We start from the raw sequence: 19,628 nt of genomic DNA, 5'->3' as shown, positions 1-19,628 counted from the left end.
ATCAGTTCAGTATCATCCTCTATCCCAAAGCATTGCCGTATTGCTTTCCTCAAATGTGTTCTTTTCTCTTTTTAAAATAAGACCTTTTTGCCCGGCTGGTGTGGGTCAGCAGTGGAGCATTGACCTAGGATCAAGGAGGTAAGAATTGGATTCCTGGTCAGGGCACATGTCCAGGTTGTAGGCTCGATCCCCAGTTGTGAGGCATGCAGGAAGCAACCAATCAATGATTCTCTCTCATCACTGATGTTTCTATCTCTCTCTCTCCCTCTCCCTTCCTCCCTGAAATCAATACAAATGTACAAAAATAAAATAAAATAAGACCTTTCCCACCCATGAAGTTAGAGAATTCAGAAAGGTAGAATGGGCTGAGTATGACCCATGTCTGAAAAAAATAGAAACAGTTATGTTCAGAAAAATGTGAGAGAAAAACAATTTCATAATGGTATTAAGTTAATTAAATTTAGCCTGAAATATATTAGGCCTGAAATATATTAAAACAAACCCCCTACTTTTTTCTTTTCTTTTTCAGCTTTCACTTACTAGTAGACATCTTAAAAGTATCGCTAAGTAAATTTTTCTCATGAAAGTATTTGGAGGTTACCATCATTTTAATTTTTTTTTTTTTAAAAAAAGGGAAACAGAAGCATTAAGAAACTAGATCATAAGGCTCCCAATTCTTTAGCTGAGGCCCAACAGCTTAGCAGTAGCCATGAGCTTGCTTGGAGATTTGGTGTCAGATTCCAATTCTACCACTAAATTTTCTCATTAGTAAAATGAGAAATGAAGATTAAAAGAGAAACTATGTAAAGTGCTTGCCACTTAGAAAGCATTTACTAAATAGTAGCTATTATTATTATTACCACAATTTTAAGACTATTATTGATATGGTTTATAGGAATAAACTTTTTACTAAATGAATTACCTTCTGGGACCTGCACACCATAGAGAAAATATCAAGACTAACAATCTGTGTGGGGACTCAGACCACATTGGGGGAGGTAAGTCAGAATTCTAAACTTTCTTGTACTGTCTTCATATAACTTTATAAAATTTCTTGTATAATTACTAGGCTTTCTGAAAAGTCATTAACTTTTCCCCCCCCATTAAATATCTTAATAATTTACATTTTAAAGTTGCAAGAGGACATTCAAATAAATTTTCTCATTTGATATTCAAAACCTTGGGAGATAGATATTGCAGTAAGATTACGCCCAATTACATATGAGGAATTGACTATGGGAGTTGCCCAAAGTAACCCATGTAGTAAGGGTTGGTATTGAGATCTCAATTCAGATCTTTGAATTCTAAATACTATAGCAGCTTGACATAAGTGCACACTCACAACTGAATAAGGTTGGCAAAGTTTTTATTGATACTTTAGGACAGATATTTTATTGTTTGTATCTTTAAGACTAATCTACTGAAATGTCAGGCCACAATGCTTAAGGCTCAAATTTCTTTACCAGTCTCAGAGTATACACAAAATTTTTTAAAAAATGGAGGAACAAGTGTGTGTCAATAGAGAATTGACACTTTCTTCTTTCTATTGATTGTAATATCTAACTTCTCTCTTTCCACATTTTAATTAAAAGGAGATTCTGTATTAGATACAATATATATATATTTTAACAATATCCAGACAAACAGTCTTCCTGTAATAAGAACGTATAATAAGGAACATGATGTTCACACCCTAAAATCAACAGTTTGGGTTATAATAAACTTAATAAACTATAGAAAGGAAAAATTTTCCACCAACATAAGCCAAACATGCAACAATGTGATTTATTCCACGGAGGATCTTTGCTTCACTCCTCTGTTTCCTTTATCTTTCAACCAACATTTTTACAAACCCTACTATGTACTTGATACTGAACTTACTACAGCAAAGGACATAATCTCTGTTTTCAGAAACTTTTCTGGTCTAATAAGGTGAATATGATTGATAATTATAATACTGTGTAATAAATATTATGATAGAAGTATACATAGAATGTCAGGCAGACAGGAGAGATGCTCATGTTTTCATGGTTACAATAGTTTTCAGGAATATATTTTTTCACCCCTACTTAAAAGATATATTTTTAATCTAATCTCTATCATTTTAACATTAAAATTTATTTTTCTTTAAAAAATTATTTTTCTTTGAAGCTAACCAGGAAATTATTAACTCTGTCTTTTGCAGCATAAAATTTAAACTATCAGGTGTACCTAGAACCTATTTAACCATTAAAAAATAGATAAATGCCAGCTTTTATATACTTAGTCTTCTGTCTGAGTTAACTTATAACCATTGATGGTTTAACTAGATTATTTTTTATAAAAATATTTTTTAACTAGATTAATTATTGAAGAAGTTCCAAAGTTCTCCCTAATCGGATGGCTGTAACAACTGAAATAAACAATCAGTCCCTAGCTTCTGCTTATTTTCAGGCATGCTCCCAAAGGGATTTGTTCTGTTGACATGACTCTTAATTATAATACATTTCTTTACAATCCATTTGCATTCAATTTTATTACAAAATGAATGCACTGGCTTTAAGAAAAATTAGTCTTGCCCAAGGTTTGGTCATATTTATGGTCCTACGACTAATTATCAGCAAAAGCATAAAAGGGACAGAGTTAGGGCTTTTATATTCCACTGCTTCCCTCAGAAGCAGCCCTCTGGAGCTGTCTTATTCAAGAGATCTAGATTGAAGCTAGGTTCCTCTGGGCTTGCTTTGTTTATTTGTCTCTCACCTTCAGTGAAATATTGAATAAGATCCTCAGTTTGGGTATGAATTTTGGAGGTAGCTCTAGGATAGAAAAATGGTTTGGAAAACCAGATGGCCCAAGTTTGAAACCTTGCTCTAATCACACACAGGTGTCTGTCATTTTTCCACTCTGAGCCTGTTTCTTTGCAGTAAAATATTGGATAATGATGTCATCCTTGTGGAATTGTTAGAGGATTGCAATTAGATAATGTTTGAAAGCACTCAGACTGTGGTATGCACTCAATAAATTCTATTTAGTAATAAATTCTAGTAATGGCATTCCTTCCAATGTCAGATCTCCAAGGTTTACATTAACAAAAAAAGTGCACTAACTGAAAACTTTTTCACTAATATTTTCACTGCAAAACAAGAGATTTTTTTTTAGCATTTGTAGAAGAAACAGTGATCAACATGCATGATTATTGCACTGGTAAGAACACTATTATCAACTGTGTCTCTGATGTATTGAAACAATGCAGTAAAAATAAAACAATGCATAATTTTCACTAGATTCTTAAAAGATTTCTAAAATAAAGTTAAGTGTGAAACCAAGAAAAAGAACTTGGAAGTGAACACTGGTCTGTGACCATGGCAACAACTAAAGCAGCGGTTCTCAACCTGTGGGTCGCGGCCCCTTTGTGGGTGGAAGGACCCTTCACAGGGGTCGCCTAAGACCATCGGAAAACACATATATAATTACATATTGTTTTTGTGATTAATCACTATGCTTTAATTATGTTCAATTTGGAATAATGAAAATACATCCTGCATATCAGATATTTACATTACGATTCATAACAGTAGCAAAATTACAGTTATGAAGTAGCAACGCAAATAATTTTATGGTTGGGGGGGTCACCACAACATGAGGAACTGTATTAAAGGGTCGCGGCATTAGGAAGGTTGAGAACCACTGAACTAAAGGGACATTAAGTACAAAGATCATGTTTATTCCCAAAGAACTTCTAGAACAGATTTCCCACCGCAGTTTCACCAAACTTTCAGTCTCCCACCAAAAGGTCAGGGTACCGGGAAAAGGACCTGCCCACCTTCCTATCTGTTACACTGCTGATTTGGGAAGACAACTCTACAAAACGCTCACTAGAGGAAAGTGAGGGATAAAGATTTCTATAAGTCTCCTGATACTCCTGGAACTAAAGACAAGGATGGCCGAGCAAGGGAAATGGAGCTCATATGGATGGGCGGACAAGGCTGGCTTTGGGAATAATCAGTGTAGATGAGTTCACTACGGTGTTCCTTGTGAGGGTGCTGGCAAAGCCCACCCAGCCCCCTACATTCCTTTCACTGTGCCGTCCGGTCTGAGGCTCCATCCATGGAAATGATTCCTTCGGGTCGCCAAGAGCCCCTGGGAGGGAACCAGCACTCCCGAGAGGTCTGTGGCCTCTCTTTACGAACCCCCTAAGGAGTTCGCTGACAATGGTTCAAGGTGACAGCTTTCTCAAGGGCACTAGTTCCTTCACAGGAGAACATGACTGAGCCACTCACAGTTTCTGTTTTCCAGACTGGGAAGGCCCTGCAAGGATGGGAATGAGGGAACTTAGAATTAATTCCTTGTGAGGGACACAAGCCCTAGACTCTAGGGCCTAGAGCGAGGTCATTAGGGAAAACTGAAGTGGAGGGAGCAGGATGGGGCAGAAAGTGAAGCTGGGGAGAGATCCGGGGAGGATGCCCAAAGGAGACTTCCTCCTTTCCTTCCGCAAATATGGCCCATTATATATGGGAGCTGGGGGCGAAACCTCCCAGGTCGGTTTTGCTTCTTATGAGAAAGTGGCCAAGGTTTGGGGCCGGGGCCGGGGGTGGGGGTTGGTGGAAGGGTGGTGGTGGAAGGGGCGGGGGGAGCAGGAGTTCTCTCCACGTCTGGAGGAGGGGGCTCACTGGGGGCCGGCGAAGGCTGGGTGGGAGGTGGCCTCCGAGGGGACGGGCGGGAGGAAAGGGGAGCCGGGAGGCAGGGAAGACGCGGGGTCCCAAGCGTGGAATGCAGGTTGAGCCCGCCTCCGGCACTTGCCGGCCGCGAGTCACGGGTGCTTTTCCCCGTCCGCGTGCGTGGCCGGAGATAACGAACCGAAAGCTCTGGCGCCGGGCCTGGCATCTGGCAACCGCCGGATAACGCGAGCCCGCGATGGCTTTGCGCACTGGAAACGCGCCCTGCTGTCGGCGCGCCCACAGTGTGCGGGGCGCGCATCGTTCACTCTGCACCCTGACAGCCCTGCTGACCCTGACCCTCAGCCCGCGAAGTCGGGTTCAGCAAGCCCGGTGTACGAGTAAAGAAACCGCGGCTTTGAGCAGCGGCCGCACCTCCACGAAACAGCGGAGACGGGCCTGGGACCTCGGGGCTGGGGCTGGTCCCGGAGGCAAGGGGTGGGGGGCGAAGGACGACCCCACGGGCCTCGCCAGGGGCGCGGGGCTCACCCTTGGTGCTGTCAGGGAGCCGCCGGGCGTGGGTGTCCTCTCCGAGCCGCTTCTCAGACATGCTGTCCGAGCGAAGTCACTGCTGTAGCGACGCGATCGCAGAAGACGTAGTCGGAGCCTCAAGGAATGGTCAGCGCAAACCCGGGGCACTGGACTCCTGACGAAGCCCCGCCCCTCCCGCGGCCGGGCCAATCAACGCCAAGTTCCGAGGAGGACACGCCCCTCAGCTCCGCCCAACCGCCCTTCTCGTGCAGACGGTGGGTGGGCGCTACCCGCCGGGCCCCTGAGCTGAGGGGCGTGGCCGGCGGGGTGAGGCGTCCCCCGGGTCGGGGGTCGGGCCTAGGGGCATCCCCCGAAAGGCGGAAGCGGGGCGAGGCTATCACAAAGCTGCGGCCGGGTCTGAAGCTATTGGGGAGGGGGCTGACGGGATGGCCTGAGGAAAAGGTGCGAATAAGAAAAAGGCACTCTTCTGGGCCGACGAATGAGAGAAGAAAATGGCGCCTTCCCTGGACGGGTGGGTCCGAGTGGAGGGGAGGACGCGGAGGGGCACCCGGTGGGCAAAGCGAGGGCGCCGAGGTCACCCCTGGTCTGTAGGACCGAGGTTGTGAGGGGAAGGAACCGACGCGACCACCCTCCGGTCCTGGAAGTGAGCTCGAGTGAGGCGCGTGACGTCCTGGGAGAGCACCTGCCGTCTGCCGGGCGGCGTGCCCGTTGGTGGGTCCCGCGGGCAAGGCACAGCCCGGGCGCCGTCCTCGCGGCGTTTATAGCCTGTGGACAAACGGGTTCATTTGTTGAACAAACTAACCGAGCCATTGCCCGCGGCGAAGAACGCGGTGCTGCGAACGAGGCACCTAGAGAACAGCAGTGGCACCTCCTTCAGTTAGGGGACGAGGGGAGCCGTGGCAGGAGGTGGCACGGAGACCTGCCCTGCCCGGTGGGAAGGTGCCCGCCTTGGGGCGGGGCGGGAGGCCGGAGAGGCTCTCCCAGGCCGGCGGGCAGCGGGTGCGCGTGATTCCCCAGCGCGGGCGCCCGTGGGGCTGTGGCTGGAGCCTCACATTGGGAAACCAGGCTGTGTCTCACCCTCCCTGAGCTGTCCCAATGCAGGTTGTTCAAAGTGCCATGTGGATGTACCTCGCAAGGTGCGCTTTTAAAGACCTTTTAGTTTGAAATGAATATCGATTCACCGGACGTTGCAGAGAGATCCTGTGTGTTTCCCTACCTGGTTTCCGTCCCCCCCCCCCCCCCCCATAGTTACATCAAGTAGTTTACACGGAAGCCAGCAAACTGGCAGTGGCATAATGTGTATGGACAGTCCTACACCATCTTATCTCCCGCACCGACTTGTGTAATTACCACGGCAATCCAGGTGCACAGCTGTTCCATCGCCTCCGAGATCTCCCTTGTGAGGATTCCTTTCCTTTCCTCCCTCCCTTCCTCCCTCCCTCCCTTCCTCCCTTCCTTCCTTCCTTCCTTCCTTCCTTCCTTCCTTCCTTCCTTCCTTCCTTCCTTCCTTCCTTCCTTCCTTCCTTCCTTCCTTCCTCCCTCCCTCCCTCCCTCCCTCCCTCCCTCCCTCCCTCCCTCCCTTCCTCCTTGTGGTCAGTTGCCAGAGACCAGTTCCAGCATGTCATAATTTCAAGAGTTTCATCAAAAAGTTGATGAGACTTGGGGACTCAACGGGGTTGAGTCACACATGTAATCACCTGTTGGGAATGGCTGAAGGCATTTCCCCAAACCTGAATAGGATACATTAAATTGATTGTGGCCGCCAGACAGTTAAAGGGCATCTTAATCTACATGTTATTGCCTCCTGCTGGCCAAACACCTGAACAGCGTGGGCTAATTCCCCCAATCTGACAATGGACTCTGTACCAAACCCTGACCCTTTGAAGTGTATATCTCTGCCTCCCCTCAGGACAATTTGTGTTGATAAAAAGCGTGGGGTCCTGGGGACAAGGAGAACCCAAGACCTTAGACTTTAAGACCTTAGAACTTAGCTCCTTTAGCTAAGCTCCTCTGACCCCCAAATGCCTTTCGAAATTATATCTCGTCTCCGGGATCTTTATTAGTCTCTGGACTCTTTAATCTACGCACGGCCTTGTCCAGATTCCTGAACCCTTCTTGATGCTGGGACAAGAACCCCGGCAGTCAGTATGTGGCTGTATAATTCCTAACCCCGGCAGTCAGTATGTGGCTGTATAATTCCTAACCCCGGCAATCAGTATGTGGCTGTATAATTCCTAACACTTTGTGGAGTTTGGGTCATGTGAAACGGTAGGCTCTCTGGTTTTAGCTCTGGAGCCCTGTGGCTGTCCAGGGGAAACGAGCACACACAATTGTGACAGGTGTCGAGAGCAGCTGATCGCCATTGCTCTGGGGTGCAGACTTGACTACTAGTATGTGATAAAAGCCTAATGCAGAGCTCCCCAGGTGACTTCCAGGTACTTCCTTAACTTTAGATACAAATGCGTTTATATTCATGAGGGTGAAGTACAGCTTGTATCATCCCTTGGTTTATCAGCCTGCTGGATAAGATAAAGAGGGCAGTGTAGTGATTTAATTGCCTTTCTTTTCTAAATCATCCTTGAGAAAGTCTACAGCTTCATTTTTTTTTTTTTTCCCATTTGCCATGGAAAAGCCCCAGAGGCATGAACTTCCTGTTTATGCTGTGGTTCCCAAGAAAGAGAAGCAAACATAGTAGAGGAGAGCTTGGTTGCAAATTGCATATTGTGAAAAAAAAGTATTTAACTTTTATTTTTGCTGGAAAGGAAAATACTTCAAAATGAACTTCATGTTTGTATTCCTCCTACCTGCTGCCTTGGCTCAGGCCTCTAAGCAAGCCCAATAGCATCACTTCTGGAGAATTGGAAAAGAGGGCTCTCCCTTTGGGGCAAAGACTTTGGTAAACCTCTGTTGGCTCTAGTTTTAGATTGCATCAATGTGGGAGCTGATCCCAGGCTCAACACTGAAAAAAAGTTTTGATGTGATTTTTCAATTACTTTCAGAATGGATGAGAATTTCCAGATTTTGATTTCAAAATGCTGACTTCCACTTGCCCATGAAACTGGTGGATTCTGGCTTTCTCATGTATATTCTATATAAATGTATTTATTAAACATACTTTAAGAATAAATGTTAGCGTATCATCCTCTCCCTTGGGGGGAACTTCTAACCTTAAAATTTCTTCTTGTAATTATTAGAAGTTAGAATGGATTTTGAAAACTTTATGCTTTAGAAACAGAGACATAAAATTACAAATAATTTGAAGAGAGAATTACTTATAACCTCTACAGACCTGGTATAATTATGGTGATTTTTTCTTCAGCTGTTATTTAAAGGCTGTTTACATATAAGTTAAAATCAGAGTACTTTATATATTCCATATTTCTTTTGTGTTTTATTTTGATGTCATTACCCTAGCATATTCAAGATACCAAATTAAATATTGATTGATGGTGATAGTGATGACGTTAAGACATGGAAATCAATTTGAAAACAGACATGCACCATGAATCCATAATTGAATAAGTCAGAAGGAAATTTAATTAGTCTTTTTTCCTGTGTCCACACAAGAAATGCTTTAATAAGAACAACAGGAAACCCTTTATTTTTTTCTTTAAATTGTAAATCTAGGCTGTTCTTTTTTTTTTTTTTTTTACAGTAGCAACATTACAATTATGAAGTAGCAACGAAAATAATTTTCTGGTTGGGTTAGGCTGTTCTTAATATCTTTAGTGAAATCAGCTAACCAGATACTTCTGAGGGAACAGCAATACCAGCAAGTTACATCTGTGTGTGGTATTTTCCCCAGGATGGGACTAATAGTTCTGATCTGTTTCTCTATGTGGGCTAATTTACATTTATTGTATTACAGCTGCTTTTTTGTCTTCTTAGTTGTTCCCATAAGGAAGTTACTCCAGGAATTGAATCATAACAGGAGTTTCACCAGAGGATTTTTATAGATTTGGGCTGTGGTGGCAGATGAATTATACCACAGCACTTGGTCAGAGCCCAGGTTCTCAGGTGTTATGAAAACAAAAAAAAGCATTACTGAAACATTGGTGGTATTTAATAGAGTCATCTAAGGAAGAATTTTATTAATTTGCTTTATTTATTAGTTGACTCAGCAAGTATTTATTGAACACCTACTATATGTCAGGCATTGTTCTATGTGCTTGAGATACAGAAATGAACAAAAAAGACAAAAATTCCTGCCCTCATGGTGCCGGGAGCCGGTCCATGCTTGCTGTTTCAAGGGACCTGGCATTTATGGCATACTGTTCTTAATATGTTTGCTCACATTCTTGGCACTATGTGTTTTAACCAAGGTCTCTGAGAAAGGTTGTTTCCCCAGATAGGGATTTTTCCCTGAAGTTAGGGAGGGGATGAAACTCCTTAACTAAGTGCCAGGCGGGTAGTTAATCAATTTAACTACAAACAATCATGCTTAAGCTACATAATCTTTACTCCCTGGAATGGAGATAAGAAACGCCCTAACCTTTGTAATAGAAATTGACAGGATTAAAATCAACTGGTATAAATACGGATGTAACAAGACAATAAACAGCAGAACCTCTCTGGAGATCCAGACCAGAACTTCGCTGGAGATCCTGGCTGGAGATCCTGGCTAGGCTGCTGATCAACTGAACACTGTCTCCGTGTCCTTCCTTCTTCGCCGACTCCATCCACACCTTTGGGGACCCCTGGACCTGCTGGGGTTGGACCCCGGCATCATGGAACTTACGGTCTATTCCTTTTCACATGTATTGGTTTGCTAGGGCTTATATATCAAAGTACCACAGATTGGATGGCCCAAACAATAGAAATTTATTTTTCTTACAGTTCTGGAGTTGAGAAGCCCCAAATCAAGCAAGGTTCAGCAGAGTTGGTTTCGTGTAAGGGTCCCGAAGAAGGATCTATTCCCGGCCTCACTCGTTGACTTGTAAGTTGCTATCTTCTTGCTGTATCTCTTTATGCGTCCAAATGTCCTCTTATAAGGACACCAGTCATATTTGATTAGGGAACCACTCTAATGACCTCATTTAAACTTAAATACCTCTTTAAAGACCCTATCTCCAAATACAGTCACATTCTGAGGTACTAGGCTTTAGGACTTTAACTTAATGAATTTTAGAGGGTATACAATCCAGTTTATAGTATCACATATGACTATGATGTATCCAAGTCTTTGTCCTGCTTGTTTTCTCATATCTGCATCTCTGAGATATTCAAAGCCATTTATTCTTCCCTGACAAATGTATACAGGTGACCTGAAATTATGTGTGATTATTTTTCTAGACATGATTTGTTTGTAATATATACTGAAGTAAGTTCTTGATTAGGGAAGATTACTCTCCTTGAATGTTGCTCCATCTAGTGTTTACCATATTCTACTATTTTTGTCAAAGTTATACAAATGAATAAAGGGGAAGTATGTTGGAGGAAGGATTCTTTATTCAACAGGTTATTATTCTCAGGGCACTAAAAAATATACTTTCCAACATTGTATGTGGAAGGATAGAGAGGCTCAGATTGAAAGAGAAATTTCAAAGATTTTAGCTGACTAGTTGAGGGAACCAAGAGAGCCTGGGTATTTCATGACAGGTAAGGAACTTGACCTCTTGCAGAAGTTGGCATTACATGGATGGTTGAAGGGCCAGTTTTCTAATCCACAAATAGGATATATCTCTTCATTTACTCAAGTCTTCTTTTATGTCTCTAAGTCCTCTGTGATATTTTTAATGATAAACACTGAAATTGAACTAAAGATAAATTAAAAGTTTATTCCTGATAGAATCCACATCCCCTGAAAAGTTAAAATGGTCTAAATATAAGATTTTAAAATTAGTACTGAACATAGGGGTGTGGTTACTAAAAGTCAAAGCATATATAGGAATTACAGAAATGATTTTTTCCTTTCATTTTTACTTTTTTCTTTGAAATATAAAAGTGATGTTTTATCTCTTGTAAACATTGGTTTCTTGATAATACAAAAATATAAACTTTTTCTACTAGAAGAAAAGAAGTTAAGAACTATTGCTGTGTTCAGTTCTATTTTTATTATTTATTAACTAAATCTACATAGACTTAGAGGAAAAGAGTAAGACTATACACTAAATCATGTCTAGGAGTCTTTGTTATAATTTGCATTTTATAAAATTAAACTGATTTTATACAAATTTCCTCAAACAGCAATAAAGTTAAATTATGCTTAGCATTCAACAAAGTGATTGTAATTCAATATAGTGGAACTAGAGGCCTAATACACGAAATTCGTGCAGTGCGTAGGGGTGGAGGGAGGGGGTCCCTCAGACCCGCCTGCACCCTCTCACAGTCTGGGATCCCTTGGAGGATGTCTGACTGTCGGCTTAGGCCTGCTCCCCGCAGTCGGACATCCCTCTCACAGTACAGGACCCTTTGCTCCTTACTGCCCACCTGCTTGCTGCTCCTTACCACTCGGCTCGCTGCTCCTTATCACTCAGCTCGCTGCTCCTCAGCCACCGCCACTGTGCTCACCAGCCATGAGCCCAGCTTCTGGCTGAGCAACGCTCTTCTTGTGGGAGCACACTGACCACCAGGGGGCAGTTCCTGCATTGCGCGTCTGCTCCCTGGTGGTCAGCACGTATCATAGCAACTGGTTGTTCCGCCTTAACAGTCACTTAGACTTTTATTATATAGGTTATTTTTTAAAATGTAAATGCTACCATGTTTATATAGACTGACAATACAGTATTTCATAAAGGTGTTTGATTGTGTCGGTGATTTTATTTTTGCCCCCTAGAGTAAAGCTAATCAGTTTATGCTCTGTATGTGGTCATTGAGTTTTTTAGGTCTAATTTATTCAGGTGATGAAATCATCACAAAACTTTTCTGAGAATTCTAAACCTTCCAAAGTGACAGAAAGCTATGTTTTGCCTCAATAGTATCAGGAGGAGAATTGGGTATGCACAATTTTGTGGCTGCAAGAAAGGTGATGGTATTCAGTGGAGTTTATGTTCGAAAGAAGCCTTCTCTCAGGTTCCTTCATGTAATTCTTAATTTAGGCGCAGATGGATTGCAGTGCTAACCAGAGAGCAAGGAGTGAAGTGTAGAAGCAAGAGCAAAAGATGATGTTTTCTAAATCCTGAAGTGATGCTAGGCAGTTTGTAAATTGGTGCATTTTGTTCTTTTATAACTTTTACCTACCTCTCTTCTACTTCATAGTGCTTGGTGCTTATTCCCCTAATCACCACATTGTCCCACATCTAAGCTTGTTTTTTCTCCTCAAAGTTCTTTTGCATAAAAATTACCTACCTTCCTCTCCTGGGTATCTGTGATATTTTCATAAAAAGGACCGTCATTGAATTTATCCCCCCTATTGAGTATACAAATTATTAATAACCAACCTTTTAACATTTCCAAATATAATTGCTATTTTTAAGAAGAATGCCTATTTACACCTAATAAAGTTACATTTGAAAATTTCTTTCATTATAAGGATGTAAAAAGAAATTCAGGCAGTTTCTTTTACATGTCCAATTATTAAGTTTAACAAAAAAACAAGGCAGGCTTGGACACCTCAGGAATCAGTTTGGGTCAATTGGCCAGGCAAAGAACCTGAACTGACTGAAACTAGCCAAAGGCAACCAAAACTTGAATGGGTAGAGAGGGCAGTTAAAATATACACTATGGTTTCTTGACCAGTTGTGTAAATGATGAATATAGCCCTCTGTATATTTGCTCTCTTTCTCTTGTCCTCTCGTCTTTCCCTTTTTATATAATTTTTTTTGTTTAATCCTCACCTGAGTATTTTTTTTCTCCCATTGATTTTTAGAGAGAGTGGAAGGGAAGAAGGGAGGGAGGGAGAGAGAGAGACAGAAACATCCATGTGAGAGACACATCAATTGGTTGCCTCGTGCACGGGCCCGACTGGGGGCCAGGTATGGAACCTGCACCCCAGGTACATGCCCTTGACTGGAAAGCGAACCCAAGACCCAAGTGTGTGGGCTGATGCTTTACCCACTGAGCTATACTGGCCAGGGGTCACTTTTTTTTTAAGAAAAAAATTTTAGAGCGGTTTTAGGTTTACAATAAAATTGAGAGGAACGTACAAAGATTTCCCATCTACTCCCTGCCCCCACGCATGTATAGACTCCTCCATTACGAACATTCCCCACCAGAGTGGTATGTTTTTACTACAGACAAACCTACATGGGCACATCGTAATCACCCAAAGGGTTCACTCTTGATGTAGTTCTGTGGGTTTGGACAAATACATAATAACATGTATCTATCATAATATCATACAAACTATTTCACTGCCCTAAAAGTCATCTGCCCCACGCATTCATCTCTGCCCCCTAACCCTGACTACAACTGATCTTTTTATTATCACCATAGTTTCACCTTTTCTAGAATTTAGTTGAAGTCATAAAGAGTGTATTCTTTTCTCATCTTTTGTTTTTCTTACAATTTTATGTGTGTATTGGTATTGATTTTGTTTTCCAATTAGTGACTAGGTTGCAATTTTTTCATTATATGCATTATTATAATTTTTATTACTTTTTTAATAGATTATGCATCTATGTGGCTCAAAACCAAAACAATATAGAGCCTATATTGAGAATTCTCTATCCTGTCTCCATCTACCTTGTTCTCCTTTGTCCTGCTCTTATTAGTAACCGCTATGATTAGTTTCTTGTGTGTCTTTTTTAATGCAAAAACACACATGTTCTTTCTTCTACTTCCTATATGAGAGATCACGTACTATTTATACTATTCTGTGCTTTTTTTTTTCAGTGAATAATATATATTAGAGCATAGAGAATTTCCTTGTTCTTTTTTACAGCTCTGTTGATGTCCCAATGTTTATTTAACCAGTTCCCTATAGAGACTGACTTGGGTTTGTTTCTCATTTTTGGCTTTGAATAACCTGTACAACCCTCATTCTGTAGGTGTGTAGGTATATTTGTATAAACAGTTCCAGAAGTGGGAGAGTTGCAGAATATTGAACTAATATTACAATGCACATAGAGAGGGATTAGCTGTCATCTGTTTTGATAGTCAGGGACAACCGGGAAAATAGCAACTGCTTCTAGTTTTTGCAATAGAGAAAATGTAATTCAGGGAAGTGGTTACCAGGAGATAGAAGAACTGAGTGCTTATTGAGAAAGTAAAGCAACCCGGATATTAGTAACAGCAGAAGAGCCACTGCTTGTAACCTGGAAAGACAAAGATAAGAAGGCTGTGTTACTGAATCCCAGAGGTGGGGGCATCTGTTGGAGGCTAGGAATTCTAGTGGGAGCTATGGCCCCTAAGGAGTTAGTCACTACCAAAGAATTCCCTAGAATAGAGAGGGAGAGAAATATCCTGGTTTATTCCTTCCCTTCCTGGTTCTCCAACCTTTCAGAAAGCAGCTGATAGTGAGCCAGTTAATAGAGGTAATACTATGGAGACAATAGAAAGATCAGTTAATATAGTACAGAGCAGAGCAATGAAAGGGCAAAGAATGGATTTGAGGAGATATGATATGTATCTATCATAATATCATAAAAACTATTTCACTGCCCTAAAAGTCATCTGCCCCATGCATTCATCTCTGCCCCCCAACCCTCTTCTATCATTTGTTCCATATTTCTTTGTTTTTAGCTAGTACTGAAGGGAGTTGGCAGGCTGTCTCAGTCAGGATACACTCAGAACAACAAAAAAACACATTAGGTCTTTCAACAGAGAGAATTTAATGTAAAGAATTGGTTATGCTGTTTTGGAGAACTGAAAAAGCAAAAAAGGGGATAGTGAGCTAACCCAGAGATAGGAACTATAGGATGAAGCTACCACTCCTAGCTTAGGGGAGACAAAAGCAAGCTTGAAGGAGAGGCTCCTCAGACCTCTGAGGAGGGGCTACTGCTGAACTATTGCTGCTATCTTTGATTAGGTATGATGAGGCTGACCCTAGGAATGCTCCTCCTTCCCTCAAAAGCTGAACATTATCATTGATAACTAATAGTCAGGAAAGAAATGTCTTTTCTCTCTCTCATTAGCCTTGCAGAATTAAACAGGAAGTCAACTGGCAAAGTTGAAATATAGTTCTCAGTCTGCTCTAGCATCACAAAACAGAATATAAAAGTATGGGTTTGGACCAAAAGAAAAATGGTTTAATAACTGAAACAGCTCATCACTTTGCCTACTCAATATCCATGCACAACTTTCTACATCTATTTCAACTTCCCATACGTCAATAACAAATTTCAGCTTTTCTTTAACAAGATATAATTATCCTTTGTATAAATAGGCACTCTCACCTCCCCCACCCTGCAAAATAAAAGGTCCCAACTCTGACTGGTATGGCTTAGTTTGTTGGAGTTTTGTTCCATACTCTGAGGTTTGATTCAGGGCACATACCCAGGTTGCTGGTTCAATCCCCAATTGGGGCACGTGCATGCAGGGTCAATGGATTGATGTTTCACCTCCCTCCCTCCCTCCCTCCCTCCCTCCCTCCCTCCCTCCCTCCCTCCATCCCTTCCTCCCTCCCTCCCTTCCTTCCTCTAAAAAAAATCAATGAAAAGCATGTCCTTAGAAGAGGATTGAAAAAAAAAAAAAAGAAAGAAAAGGTCCCAATTGTCATTAACATTAATCTCTAGATTAGTGGTTCTCAACCTTCCTAATGCCGCGACCCTTTAATACAGTTCCTCATGTTGTGGTGATCCCCAATTTCATTGTTACAAATTGAACATAATTAAAGCATAGTGATTAATCACAAAAACAATATGTAATTATATATGTGTTTTCCGATGGTCTTAGGCAACCCCTATGAAAGGGTTGTTCGACCCCCAAAGAGGTCGCGACCCACAGGTTGAGAACCGCGGCTCTAGATGATGTTAGTAGTTACTCCTCAATTTCAGTTAGAGTCCCTCTTGAATATTCAGTAACCTAAAGATGAAATTTTAAAGTTAACCCCTTCCATTAATTTGTAAAATTATAATGGGAAAGAAGAAGAAAACGTTAATATATATAAAAATACATAAACACACACACATACATTAAGCAAAGAAGAAACTAATGTTTAGATATAGACCTTTTTCCTATCTAGTCATGACCCTGTAGTTGATATTTGTCACTTCCTTCTTCCTCTACTCATTTCATGTTTCCTTTGCACTGAGCCAGCACCTATACCAGGTGGTGTGATCCAAGCTTCATTCCTGAAGGCTCTGACTCTGCAGTGGTCTTGTCTTTTTCTTTTCTTTTCTTTTCTTTTCTTTTCTTTTCTTTTCTTTTCTTTTCTTTTCTTTTCTTTTCTTTTCTTTTCTTTTCTTTTCTTTTCTTTTCTCTTCTCTTCTCTTCTCTTCTCTTCTTTTCTTTTCTTTCTTTCTTTCTTTCTTTCTTTCTTTCTTTCTTTCTTTCTTTCTTTCTTTCTTTCTTCCTTCCTTCTTTCTTTGTTACAGTAATTTTACACTAACTTGTACTGTGAGAATGTAGAGGAGAAAATGAATATACTTGCCACAAAGGAGTTAGAATTGACAGACTTGGTGACTGACAACATATGGAATGGGAGGAAAGAAGAAAAATCTGTACATGTGTTAACAATTTTAAACTATGGGACACAGTTCAGATAGATCTGGGCTAAATGTAGAGTTACCAACTGCCCCGGTTTGCCCTGGACTAAGATTTCCTGGAACCTAAGACTTCCTTTGCTAAAACTGGGAAAGTGCCTGGCAAACTGGGACCAGTTGGTCACCGCCTAGCCTAACATGAACTTTCAGGGCAGATTAGTGATAGGAGCTTCTTGGCATGTGCACTGAGTCAGTCATCTTCTGGAATAACCAGTCCTTAGGAAGTGAGCAATCAAGATGCCTTTAACTTGGCCCAGTAAGAGAGCCGTTAGTGATGCAGGGAAATGGTGGTTCTTAAAACTCCATGGGGCCATTCAAATATGTCCCCAAACCTTATAGCCCATGGATCCAGTACGGGTTCTAGGAAGAGAGGATGTTGGAAGTAAAATCTGTAACTGCCTCTAATGGTGCAACCCAGACGGGACAGATTCTTTCTCACCACAGCTCTGGAAACTTGAGGGCTTTAGTGTACTGGTGACTTCAGTTGAAGATAGGTTGGGGGTTTCAAAGGATGGGAGGCGGAATTTGGTAACGTACTGGCATACTGCAGAGCTGAAATAGTTGGCAGGGCAGAATAACATTTATACGCATGGGCATAAATTAGAGAAGCTTGAGTTGTACAACAAGCAGACCATCAAAAGGCTGGGGAGGGGGAGGCAACGCTTCAGACTTTTGAAGCCATTCAGTGAGGACAGGTTAGGTTGATTAAGCTTACTTTCTTTGTAATATTGCGCCATCTAGTGTTAATTCTCATGTTCTCCTTTGTTCCAGTTAGATTATAAAAAAACAGATGAATTAAAAACCTGAGGACAGTTTCCAAAGTCATCAGTCATTTTTTTTATTTGTTCATGTGACTGAATGTTTTCTATATGCCAGTTATTTTTCTAGGCATTGGAATTACAGCTGTGAACAAAACGGGCAGAAATCCTGAACTCATGGAAGCTTATATTCTTGTGGGGAGAAAGACAATAAAGAAAAATGGGTAAAATATATGCTATTCTATATAGTTATAAATGTTAAGGGAAAAAATAAATCAAGGAAGGAGTAATTGTGTTTAAAATGGGGGGGGGGAGGGAGCTCTATAATGTAGATCAGATGATCAGGGAGGCCTCACTGAGAAGACTACTTCTAAGTAAAAAAAAAAAAAAACACACAAAAAAAACCCCCAGAATAATGAGGGAGCATTCCAGGCAGAGGCCCTGAGGTGAAGGCATGTCTGAGTTTAAGGTGCAGCAAGGAAGAATATACTGAACTAGGGGAAAGTATTAGGAGATGAGGGTCTTGGGATTATAGTAAGGGCTACCCCATTCTGAGTAAGATGGGAAATCATAACAGTTTTGAACAGAGGCATGGTTTTACAAAGTAATATACAAGGTATGGGAAAAGTAGGTTGACAGTTGTGAATATGCAAAACACAGAGCTCATTTTTATATTGTTATTTATTAACTAGTAGCCCGGTGCACAAAATTCATGCACTGGGGTAGGGGTGGGGGGAAAAGGGCCCCTCAGTCTGGCCTTCACCCTCTGCAATCTGAGACCCCCTCAGGGAATGTCCAACTACCTGTTTGTGCCCACACTTTTAACAGATAACAGCTCCATTGTTCTTTCTTTCTTATGCTTAAAACCATTGGAATTAGTAGGTATTCAAAGTGTGTATACATTTTGGGGGGACACCCTGTATATCTCTAGTCAGCGGTGAAAGAAACCAACAGCAGATTTGGAACCCCCAGACAGGGAACCTCGCTCACTCCCCACATGTCTCCCCACTTCACTTTCCACCTTCATGGGCAACAGGAGAATCAACGTTTTCTCTCATTAATTTGGAAAAGCACGTCCTGTCACCCGCTGCCTGGCAGGAGTGCACTAGGCCCCAAGCAAGTGAGGCTCAGTCAGGGCAGCCTTCGCTCATGGGTGCTGGCACCCAAAGTGCATATTCCTCCTCTACATTCGCCCCAACTATCCCACTGTTTCACTGAGAGGACGGAATTCCTCTCCACCTCTGTGTTCTTGATCTTGAACAAGACTGAAGGCACCTCAGAGAGGGCTGCCTGCACCCACCAGGTGTGTCTGTCTGCATCTGCTCCCACCTCAGCACCTGCATTAACCCCCTAGAGGTGATCTCGTAGCTGCACTGGCCTCCATGGGAACAGGGCATCACCACTCCGCCCTCTCACTGTCATCTCACAGGCGCCCACCCTCAGCACCCAGAACACCCACACACTCTCCAAAGGACGTGAGCACATCAGAGGGGATGTGTGCACATCCTGTGGGGGTGTTAGGCATGATGGGTTGATGGAAGTGCGGTTGGGGGTGGGGGGGGGAACTTGTGCATGCCTTGGTTTGCAACTGTTGCAGGCACGGGAGGGTGACAGTGTGCTGGGGGATGTTCGCACGTTAGGGGGGGATATGCACACCGGAGGCCTCTGGCTTTGCAGACCCACAAACCCCCGTGGTGCAGCCAGGAGGATGTCAGTCTGGCCTGCCACGGTGGCTGTCCCTGCGATCCTGCACCTTCTGGGCCAGGAGGCGGATCTTGCGCAGCCACTCCTGGGTGCTGATGGCCTGCAGGCGCTACTTCAACTCAGCCTGCAGGCTCCGCTTAGCGCGCTCACAGCTGTCACCACCGCCATGTGGGGAGTATAGGCCGCCCTCTGCAGGCCTGCCTCTTCTGTCCAGAGGCTCTCTGTGCTGCTCACCTGCCCAGAGTGACTGGGGCTGGGTGGAAGCCAGGCGTCCTGCCCTGCCCAACCCTGGCCGATCCGCCCCTGTGCGAGCTGCCGCCCCGCCAGGAAGGTTCACGGGTCCAGGTCCCGGGACCGCGGACAGCCTCAAGCACTGCCCCCTGCCCGCCAGGGTCACA

At 42.8% G+C, this 19,628-nt stretch overlaps 2 protein-coding genes across 2 annotated transcripts in view; one reads left to right on the top strand and one right to left on the bottom strand.

Annotated features, from left to right (window-relative positions):
• STOM (stomatin) overlaps window positions 1–5,334 on the bottom strand; it is a 29,933-nt gene extending 24,599 nt beyond the window's left edge. The window contains exon 1 of the mRNA XM_059657784.1: window positions 5,184–5,334. Coding sequence (XP_059513767.1) covers window positions 5,184–5,244 — 61 coding nt within the window. The 5' untranslated portion in view covers window positions 5,245–5,334. The remainder of the gene's footprint in view (window positions 1–5,183) is intronic.
• A 117-nt stretch (window positions 5,335–5,451) lies between these two features.
• The window catches only part of LOC132212313 (translation initiation factor IF-2), a 124,195-nt gene continuing 110,018 nt past the window's right edge, over window positions 5,452–19,628 (top strand). The window contains exons 1-2 of the mRNA XM_059657783.1: window positions 5,452–5,697; window positions 10,023–10,122. The gene's annotated coding sequence lies outside the window, so the exon portion shown is untranslated. The remainder of the gene's footprint in view (window positions 5,698–10,022; window positions 10,123–19,628) is intronic.

This window comes from Myotis daubentonii, chromosome 11, assembly GCF_963259705.1.
Source record: "Myotis daubentonii chromosome 11, mMyoDau2.1, whole genome shotgun sequence".
NCBI lineage: Eukaryota > Metazoa > Chordata > Mammalia > Chiroptera > Vespertilionidae > Myotis > Myotis daubentonii.
This window is presented reverse-complemented; position numbering and strand designations above follow the sequence as displayed.